An 11590-nucleotide genomic window follows, 5' to 3' on the forward strand; every position below is an offset into this window, starting at 1 on the left:
TCGTATAGCTGTGGGTCACCACCCACAACATATACGAGCGTGCAAAATGATGGTCGCGATGGTCTTGACCATCGCGACCATCGAAACTGCGAGCAAAAGCCTGCGGTTGGGTTTTTCAACCGCAAGGCCAGGAGTGATTTTGGCTCTATCAGAGCCAAAATCACTCCCACTGACATCACTAGTGATGTCAGTGGGGCCGGCTTCAGATGGTATGGTCCGCTACTACAAAGCCGCATAGTGAGCACAACATAGACAATTAAGACATGGGACTATACTCACTTTCTCTTTATACACCTACCCTTTTCCCAGGACTGTGAGTATACGGAATCTGACTGATATACAGTATTTTTGCACTTCCAGCTCGTCTTATTGGAACTCTAACAGCGAGTGTATTACAACAGTAATTGCTTTTATCATAATGTGTTGTGGCTACATATGAGTTAAATTGTTCCCACTATATTAATTGCAATTGTTACTTTGTTGACACAATAGTGTCAATTGTTTAGTATTTTTTCCTAACTTAAGGTATTCCTTGGTCCTCATATGAGACCTTATATCTGATCGTTAGATTTACATGTACATGTTTGATTAGCATATTTTAAGATTGTATTTTACTGTATAAGTGTGATTAAAACATATCATTAAATCATTATATTGCCTTGTGTCGACTAAGCACCACTTTACACATTTTTTCTTGTTATTTTTATTGTGAGAAGTTTGGCAAAGCTTGTCGTATAGGTGTGCAGCTATTTTAGAGACTTTCTTCCTATACACCACTGCTAGGGTCGGGTCCTTTCGTTTTTATTGCAATAGCAGACAGATGGCTTCGCATGGGACACCACTCCCCTCCTATTACTGCAGCCCTATCTGGCTTCTAATGGCTGCAGCTGATGAAGTCCTTAGAAGCCAGACTGTTTTCTAGCACTGCTGGACTTAAACTTCACCCTGGATTTAAGCCCCACCCCCAAATGGTCCAAGCGTAAGCCACTCCCCGGTGACATCAGCCATCATTCGCCAGGAGGGCAGGGAGCAGGGAAGAGGTGATCATGATGCAGTTAAATTAAAAAAAAAAATCATACTTGCTCTGCACTCACCTAATTACATTCCAAACTGTATTTAATTTAAATTCAGGGAATGTTCTGTATATTCCAAAATATTGTAATAATTTGTCAAGCCAGCCAACTGCGTCAAAGTCTCCCCTTCTGGCTAGTTCCTATACTTACTCACAAAAACATGAGAATTGCTCTGCATCATTTGCCACCAGCTGTCACACAGATCTTACACACAAACTATATGTGTGACAACTGGTGGCAAATGATGCCACCAGTTGTCACACATATAGTTTTCATGGGTTTAAGTCTGTTAGCACAGAGGTTTCCAAACTCCACCATTGCAAACCAACTTTTTAGGATATCCATGCTTGAGCACAGGTGACTTAGGGCCTGATTCAGAGCCGAACGCTCTGACCAGAGCGCTCGCTCTGAATCAGGGCCCTCCTCCATGAAAATGGAGCGGCCTCCTGGCCGCTCGCATAGCTGTGGGTGACCACCCACAGCATGTGCGAGCGTCCATGGTGATGGTCGCGATGGTCTTCACCATCGCGACCATCGGGCTTGCGACGGAGACCCTGCGGTAGGGTCTCGCTGCCGCAAGCCCTGGAGTGATTTTGGCTCCATCAGAGCCAAAATCACTCCCACTGACATCACTAGTGATGTCAGTGGGGCCGGCTTCAGATGGTAGGCGTTCCCATGGGAACGCCTCCGTCTGGCAGGCACGCCCCCGGCACGCCCACCAAAGGGGGCGTGCTGTCAATCAACATCGACAGCATGCCCCCTTTGGTGCGAGACCCGGAGCGATGGAGAGCCCGTCGCTCGCCGGGTCTCGTGCATGCGCACAACGGAGCTCCCTTTCGTCGTGCGCATACGCAGTGGGGGAACATCGACCCGCTTGCGAGCGACCTGCGCTCGCGAGTGGGTCTGAATGACCCCCTTAATTAGTACCTCAGTCAATTTGATTTAACCATCTGGACTCAAGCATGGATATCCTTAAAACCTGGACTGTAGTGGGAGTTTGTGAAACCCTGAGCTAGCTTATTGTCTCAAAGTTTTAGCATGTCCTGATAGCAAAACTATGGCAGGGTATGCTGGGATGTGTAATCCCACAGCAGTTGGAGAGCCCCTTATTGCCTATCCCTGGCTTAAAAAGACAGAACCTAACTCTGGCACTGTGCCAGAGCCTTTGCTGTCCTGTGCCCCTTTTTCCCGAATATCACTGGGAAGATGGCACCATGGAGGAGGAAGAACCCGCTTTCCAGAGCACAAGGTAAGATGTGCCCCGCTGCTCAGAGGAGGGGACACACTGCACACGGGCCCCCTCAGGCATTAATATGCTCTTGCTCCACTTTATCTCTCTCCAAGGATTGATATATCTCCCACTATATCTTTATGTCACAACCTAAGTTAAATGTTAGCTGTCTTATCAGGGATAGGTTCCTTTAGTATTTATTAGTTTAGCCTCCATCAGAGTAATCTCATGTTATACCTGAGCATGCTTGATTTATCTTCCTCGGTGATACTAATAATACTGCCAGGTGAAGGTAACATTAGTCAGAGGAGGCATTCCATCATTTATAAAATGATTATATAAAAATGTTGTTTGGTTTATTCAAAACTAATGGAGTCCACTTACAATTATAGGGCCTGATTCAGCATTGAACGTATGTGCTAGGCTGATCGCAGATTCCCGTGAGCAGGACCCATTCTGCAAATATGCAGAACGGGTCTTGTGTGATCGCACTCTGGGCCTGATTCAGACCCGCTCGCGAGCGCACAGCGCTCGCAAGCGGGTCGACGGTCCCCACTGCGCGTGCGCACTCCGGAGCCGGCCCCAGCATGCGCATGCGCGAGACCTGGCCAGCGACGGCCGCTCCGTCGCTACAGATTTCGCACCAAAGCGGGGCAGCTGTCGATTTTGATTGCCAGCTTGCCCCATTTTGGAGGCGGGGGGGTGGCTGGCCAAACTGAGGCGTTCCCGAAGGAATGCCTGCTGTTTGGGGGCAGCCCCACTGACATCATGAGTGATGTCAGTGGATGAGCTTCCGGCTCTATTAGAGCCGAAAGCTCACCTGGGCTTGAGGGAATGAGACCCTACCACAAGGGTCTCGTCGCAAGCCCCGATGGTCGTGACCATCGGGACCATCACCTGGCCGCTCACTAAAGCTGTGGGTGGTCACCCACAGCTTAGCAAGCGGCCAGGAGGCCGTCTTTAAAAAAAAAACAGGGACACCCTGATTCAGAGCGAGCGCTCTCAAAGAGCGTCCGGCTCAGAATCAGGCCCTCTGTCCCCTCCCCAGGTTGTGAAGTTACTGTTTAACTTCACAGCCTGGGGAGGGGACAGAGTGGAGAGGAGACAATCGGGGATGACTGCCTGGGAGACTCAGGCAGGGACCATGTTAATTCATTGAGAGGGGAAGTCAGGAGAGGAGGCCAATGGGGCTATTTTTTTTTAATGACTGGCTGATAGCTAGGATAAGGAGATAGAAATCTATATCAGGGGATGGGGGGGGCAGGAGGCTATTCTGTACTAGTCTGGGGGAATGATGAACTGTCTGAGAGGGAGGGGGGTTATTCTGTACTAAGGGGACATATTCTGTCTGTGGGGGAGGGGGCTATTTTGAGCGAAGAGTAGATGATGATTTGGGGGAGGGGGGAATTGCTGTACTAGGTAGAGATGATGATCTGTCTTTGGGGAGTGGGGATCTGATGCATTAAGAGGAGATGATCTGTGAGGGAAGGGGATATACTGTACTAGGGGGAGATGATCTGTCTGTGGGGGAGGGGGGCTATTCTGTGCTAAGGGGATATGATCTGTGTGTGGGGATGTAGGGTATTCTAGGCTAATGGGAGATGAGCTGTCTTTGAGAAAGGGGGGCTATTCTGTGCTACGGCAAAAGGACGCACACTGGGGCAATGCAGGGTGATAGCGCTGGGGAGATGCAGAATAATGGTGCTGGGAAGGCGCAGGATGATGGTGCGGGGGAGACGCAGGATGGCGATTGGGAGACACAGGGTGTGTGGGGAGACACAAAAGGATGGTGCAGATCGGTGGCACTGGAGAGGCATAGGGGGATAGCGCTAAAGAGACACATGTGGGGGACGGGCTGGAGACACACCAAGGTGATGCTGCTAGAGACACACATATATGGTGGTAGGACCACTGGTGCTATTAGAAGAAAAGACTGGCGGACAGTAATCTTCTGTAAGACAACAATTCTAATGAAACCATATTCTGATGCAAATGGTACCAAATATATTTTATTAATACTTCTGTTACAATGTATTATCTGGTTGAACCTACTGTATGTTGCATGACGCAAACAGGCGGCTTCTGGACCATGTGATCTCCTGCATGAATAGTGAATAGTAGTGAGTTTAAAGAACTGTGCATCTGAGGACAGGGAAAAAAATGGACCTCTAACAATATTTGTACTGTGGTTATTGTATCTTCCCCTGCTTGTGAGAAGACTGGAACTTAATAAACTTGAAATAATTATTTGGTAAGACAAGCTGAAATGTTACAGTTGGTGAGAAAATAGCCAGAAGAGCAAAGAATTCAACACCACAAGACCATAGAAAAGCAAGAGGTTGGAGTTCAATCAAAGAAAAGACGTCACTTTTATATATAAAAAGAATTTCCCATATGTCAGCTGTAAGGACCTTCTGGATACCCTTCTGATAACCATACCTAGAATGACTGCGAGGTGACTGAAGTATCTTGGATGAGGTAAGAGGCATCTCGTCAGAGCAAGCATTGTCTGCTAACAAACAGGGGCATGCTTCTTTGTATACCATGAAGCTCACACACTGGTTGATTTGCCATTACCTATAGAAACAGGGCTGTTTATCAACAATATATGGTAATATTTATCTACCCTTATCCAATACATTGAATAAGCAGAGTCAGGTCTAGAGATTGGTCAAGAAAAAAGTCAGCCATAGACCTATTAAGCTTCCTTACAGAAACCCGTAGGTAGATTACTTTTGTAAATATATCACATTTGTGTCAAAGGAACAGGAATTCTCAGAGGAGAATTTAAGCAGCTGATTCAACAAGGCATTTGCCAAATTTGTTGTAAGAGAAGGATGTTTTAAGTCAATTGTACTCGTCACTTAAGAGGCAGTGGAGCAGGCACATTTTTCCACTGGAGAAAAAGAGAAAAACACATTTTTATTTGAAATCCAACATCAGAGATAAAAAATAGTCATTTTTTTTAATAAATAACAATGGGGGAGGGGGGCACACAAAATGATGGACAAAGGGAAGGTGAGAGGAAAAATAGAGGATGGCAAGGGAAAGGTCGAAGAGACAAATCAAGAAGGTAAGTCATAATTTGATCACAAAGTTTAATTCCCATTTCAGGTGTGGAGAAATTGTAACTGACCAGCAATTCGCAACCTAAACATTTGTGAGAATGAGTGAGAATGTATGTGATGTAAATGACTAACATATTCTCTGTAAAGTGCTGCAGAAAATGTGTGTGCTGTATAATTCATTTCAGAAATAAATAAGGATTTGTGATTGAGATTCCTGTGGGTTTTTTCAGCATGATAGTGTAGGAAGAAATGGTAGGTGAGTGGTGGTGGGGGCTTGTATCCATGGACCAATGTCAATAAGGACATGATGGAAATCTCTGAAGTGTTTGGCAAGAAAGATCTTGGAAAATCTGTATGCTGTGGTGTTTGAAATCAATGGAATGGATTTACTAAGGACCTGTTTTTTAATCCTGCAATAGTGGAGATGGCATATAACATCCCGATGGGAGTCAGAATGCGTATTACAGGGATGTACTGTAAAGCCCTGTGGGTTCTACCATTAACTATTTCCATATCCAGGTTGTTCCCTCATGTCTCATTAAAGATAGCAGTGAGAACATTCACAATGCCTGAGTGAGGGATGTCTTTAGGGAGGCCATGGATCTGGAGATTGTTCCTGTGCCCCTGTTAGCCAAGTCATTGAGGCAGGATTGCATAAACTGGAGATCTGCAGCCTGTTATTTGACTATGTCCTGAAGTTTACAGACCAGCTCATCAGTTTCCTCTATCCCGTCTTCCAGTGTGGTGAAATTTGTTGCCATGTGAGAAATGTCCATTTGTAGTGGTTAAAGTCAGATCTTTAGTTTTCTCTTGCTCTTTCTTGATTGCCATCATTAAACTTACTCACAGCTACACTTTCAGCAGTAAGATCATGACTGCAGCAGCTTACAACTTCTCGCCAGGTTAAAGGTGTAAAAGATACAATAACATTAAGTGTAAAGCCCAGTTTGCTTCACACTTATGGCCTGATTCAGAGTTGGGAATAGGGTGAGATATCTCTCTCAACTGTGAACCTGAACAAACCATGTTGCAATGCAAGGGGTGTAAATACATACATTTATTTTACATGTGGGTTAAATACTGGCTGCTTTTGAATGTAGCCCACAAATACTGCACAGCTTTATTATTAATCTACAATTTTAGATGTCCGTTTGGAAACACTCCTCCAAAATCTAAATCTCTCTGCACATTTTAAATCTGCCCCACATGCAGTGCAGCCTGGTTTCACCAAGATGGTCAGTTGAGAGAGATATCTCACTCTATTCCCAAGTCTGAATCAAGCCCTTAATATTAGTGTTGCTTTAAACCTGCTGAAAAGCTTCGACCTTTCTTTGTAAATATAGCACAATGTTTATTATAGAACAGATATGATTATTGAGCTGAAGTAGTATTTGTAAAAAAAACATTGGAAAAGGAAGAAATATGCTCTAGAGACATGTATAACCAATTGCATAACAGATCCTAGTAATTGAATGAGTATACTGTATGTAATCTTTCTCTGATTCCTCAGTGATGGTGTGGTACATATGTAACAGCATTATTTTAACATTTTACAAATATTCTAATACAAAGTAAAATACATTTTTGTTGTTTTTTTTAAATATTTTTTTTTATTTTAGCATTTTCTTTTGGAGATTTTATTCCTAAAAACAGGCTAAACTAATGTTTTGAAAAACATTTTAGAATTAGAGCCAGAATTTATTTTGATCATTTAAGATTCAAAAAATGCATGCTATTGCAATCAACTATTGAATAACAAATTCACTCCTGAATTATCTTTTCTCTTTTTTTTAGGATTTTTTAAGAGACATTGGACTGTGCTAAAGGATTGCTCCTCGAATGCTATGGGGGCACTGGAGTTATTTGCTGTGAACCTCTGCTTTCCATTGATGGGATGAGTTGTGGAAACCCTTGAGGGGGGACCTGGCCACCTTTCTATAGTTCAGGCCTCAGGAGTAGTGTCAATTAAGAGAAGGTGGGAGTGAACATCCGATGCCAATTTGTTTAGTAGTGTTTATGGCTGAAGCTGGGAGTTGTAATGATTCCTTGGCCATCCATTGTTTTTCAACTTGGTTTTGAGTTTAAAAAATTTGCTTACATTTTGAGGATACATTAATGAAGTCTTGCTGCTACCCCAAACTCTCACATTTGGGCCACTGTCTTTTTTAATAATTTTATGCTTCATTTTGTCACTACTTGTGGATTGAAATCTAGAAGTAGAGTATCATTACCTTTTCTGTTAGAAAGACACCTGCATTCACTATGTTTGTGTTGTCAAATATCCTGATACCATCATCCTGACAGGGTTATGATACCAACATTTATGGTCAGTATCCTAACCCTCACTCCCCGCTGCCTAAACCTAACCTCTCCCCTAGTGCCTAAACCTTACCCCCTGAACCCTAAACCTTACCCTCCCCCCTTAGTGCCTAACACTAACCCTCCCCCTAACCCCAGTACTTAGCGTCGTGATGCCAGGGCCAGCATTCTAAGCACTGGCATCCTGACCATAGCTATTATGATCGCATGCCATCCTGTATATCAGTTGTTCAGGTTGTTCCTGTCATGTATGTCATCACAGCTTTATTTTACACAAGTCTGTTATGGATATTTTCAGGAAACAAAGGCATGTTGTAATTAAAACTAATGTATTGCTATGATATGCCGACTCAAAGAAGCAGTAAATACAATATATAATTTTTGAGAAACTAAAAACATGTATACAATAAATAAAGTTATTATAACCATATGATAAATACAAGGAATATAATTTGCTAATAAGTAAACAAAAAATTGAATATTGTTTAAAAATACTGACCAAGATTTAAATATGTTTGCAACATGTCCTTCCAGAACAAGTACAACTACATTTTTCTTTGATCTCTCTTTTACATTTTTCAATATAATTACAAGCTAAATGGGTCTCTTAAACTGAAGTCGCAAATTATACCAATTTATATTTACTATAACCAAACAAATGTTAAAGTCTCTGTTATCATACTGTATGTATAAAGTACAGTTATTCAAGCATCTATGAACACATGTCCAATAGTGTATTACATCTTTAAAGTTTTTTCATCACAATATTTGATTTATTTTGTTGATATACCTAAATCACTGGGTATATAGAAATTTTCTATGCAAGCAGTTAACTCTTTGTTCATTATTACCCTTGTTTTTAGTTTAGTAAGGATTAGTTTAGGGGACCTTCCAGTCTTAGCAAAATTTTATCTTGTAGCTATTAAGAAAAAGGAGTAAGTTTATTTTATTAAATATTCTTTTTTAGGCTTACCAGAAATTTTGTATAATATAGAGGTTATGATCTGAATATATAAATTAATAAGATCTGTCCCAGAGTCTCTTTCTTTCCAAGCAACTACTCCATATATAAACTATATCTCCTTTTACTCAAATGAAGAGGCATGTGGAGAGCAGCCCAGGACAAAAGCACATTTGTAGAGCTTTTGACTGAAATTCCATCCCAGAGTTCCACCTCCAGACCCTCCTTATTATTTAGAACCAAAAAGCAGATACACCATAATTGGCCAAAAAGTCAGGGCGCAGAATATAGTAAAGAAAGTTCCTGGTGAGTTCCTCAAAAGTTGTCAATCATGTCAATGATGATTTATTTCTGGTGAATTTATTAATCAGTAAAATGATTGACTTGTATTGGAAACGTATAATGTTGTATAAGGTAAGCATGTGGTGTATGTTCTGAAGACCACTCAAAAGCCACCAAGTAAACAGAGCTAAGGGTGTTAATGCAAGGAGCAAGTGGTGGCTGCCAAATAACGAAGCTAAAGGTAAGTAGGTTGATATAATATTTTGCAGTTTTTATGCATCCTCCAAATCACATTCATATGGAGAGGATGAAAATATTGTTCTATAGATAGTGGTGAATATATAGGTGAAGGAATTAAACTTTATAATATATAGTAATTTTTTTCAGCAATAACAGAGAGTGCATAACCCCATTCCCATGGGCTGGAGACTTGCAACTATTTTTGAAAGGAGATAATATATTTAAATTGTTATTGCCTTGGGAGAATCAGGGACATTAGATGCCTAATGGAGTGTACTTGGATGGGAAGGGTAACTGCCACAAAGACAATTGTATTCCCAGAAGTATAGATGTGGTTCGGGTCTCATATTAGTTAAATTTACATTAACAGACATAAGTAGATCCAATGGAATATTTTGATTTGTTGCACTTATTTGTACCCAAGTATAGCAGGACACATAACATGATAGAGGGGTTTTGTGTATTTGGGTTGATTTATGCACATGACAATAACATATACATTAAATTGGATTTTCAGTTATAATATTATTGCCATAAATGCCTTCTTAAGATTTAATGGCCATCTAATAATGTTGTTCATGTTACACAATCCTTATACTTCTTAGGGACACTCAGGCATTCTGATCAGTAATAATTTAACAAAATGGACACTGTGGCACCCTACATATTTTATTATCCGGTCTAGGATTGCAAGGCAAACTATGATCAGGAGTCTTTGCAACCAAGTCTCTCTGAGAGGATTCTGGACTTGGAGGCCAAATCATCAGACTGTCATGTCACTGGGGTTTTGTAGATTCGAATCAGGACCCTTGGGATAAGCTTTGTTTGAAAGTAGTGGAATCTTGAGGCCTTGATAATGTTCCTACTCATCAGACCTCTACTAGTAGGCTATGAATGTGTGCTTAAACAAACAGATTTTATGTAGTCTTTAGGACAATACTGGATAGAGTGATGGAAGCATGACAGGTACAGACTCTTGCTGATATTGTACTCAGACCTGTAGTGTACAGAGACAGGTAGTAGATGATCACAATGAAGGGCCTGTAGTGCTGGTGTTATCCTGCAGGAGATTATGATACTGGTGTGATGCACAGGACTGGTCGATTGATGCACCAGCATATAGTGGGACACCTGGAGGAATGGGTGAAAGGTGCAGAACGGTCCAGATGGTAGATGCTTGGGATGAATGTAGACTAAATGGCTGCAGGAAGCACTTATACGCTGGTAGCTGGTGAAAGAGTCGATATGCAGTAGACTGCAGGACACAGGAAACTGAGTCAGATGCAGATGCACTTTGTAAGTGCTGGACATTGGAAACTGAGTCAAATGCAGATGCAGTTTGTAAGTGCTGGACACTGGAAGTTGAGTCTAAATGTAGAAACTGAAAATTAGATGGAAGCCACTGCAGCGAGGAGATGGTACTCAGGGAGAAGACTTGTTCTGGCAATGAGATACCAGAGATGGTTTAGATAGGGTGCTCCTAGACCCCATGAGACAAGTGGGTCATGTGATAGAAGCTGCAGGACTCTGGTTGGCAGGGACAGTCATGTGGGGAAATCCAGGATGGCTACACCCATGCTCCACCGACACTGGAACTGCCAGGGGGAACACCAGGCCCACATGCAGGAGTGTCAGTACAGATCTCATGTATGCCAGAAGGGGTACAGATTGCAGTCACTTGACACCGACAGATCCAATAACTGGGGCTGAGACCCCAATGAGTGACAGACACATTGTAAACAGCTGTTTATGAAAGTTTGTATATGGCACCTCCATTAACTAAATTTATTTTGTGTGTATATTAGTGAGATCCCATACTATATTTCTGTCCTGGCCATTTAAGAACTAAAGCTATAGCTAAATACCTCCAAATCTCCAATCATTCAGACAAGCATTGAATGCACATGAAGGTGATATATATCAAATGTTGATTAAAGTAATATTTATAAAAATAGTTATGTTACAAATGCATTGCAACAACTTTGACATATTTTGATTAAAACATTGACACATTTATTAATTGAATTTTATCACTCTTACTGCTGTCATTTTTATTTACTTTCTAGTTCTTCACTGTCATTTTGTTTTCTTACAGTGCTTCAGATATAATGAACAATTTTTCCGATCACAGAACATTGAAGAGCATACTTTAGTTTCAGATCAAAGCAAAGTAAAGTATGTATGATTGGTTCTGTGCAGATAGTGTGTATTTTGTCAGATAAGAAAACACCAGGCTGCTGCATATTAATAAGATACTTGTCTGCACTCTTTTTATTTCATGCAATCTCTCTTCCAAAAAAATCAAACCCATCCATATTTACTGGCAAGGCAGTGGTTGGCTTAATTTAAGGCGGTTAAAACAGCTGCTCATCAGCTTTCCAGCCACACGTAAAAGCTGAGTGATTTCTGTGTGGCA

General features: G+C 41.7%; 1 protein-coding gene across 1 annotated transcript in view; it reads left to right on the plus strand.

The window, feature by feature from the left end:
• Positions 1-7246, plus strand: part of NFIB (nuclear factor I B) — a 255877-nt gene extending 248631 nt beyond the window's left edge. Inside the window, exon 11 of the mRNA XM_088472631.1 lies at positions 7167-7246. Coding sequence (XP_088328757.1) covers positions 7167-7196 — 30 coding nt within the window. The 3' untranslated portion in view covers positions 7197-7246. The remainder of the gene's footprint in view (positions 1-7166) is intronic.
• Positions 7247-11590: the final 4344 nt, after the last annotated feature.

Source organism: Taudactylus pleione, unplaced genomic scaffold (assembly GCF_031769625.1).
Source record: "Taudactylus pleione unplaced genomic scaffold, aTauple2 ptg000127l, whole genome shotgun sequence".
Lineage (NCBI taxonomy): Eukaryota > Metazoa > Chordata > Amphibia > Anura > Myobatrachidae > Taudactylus > Taudactylus pleione.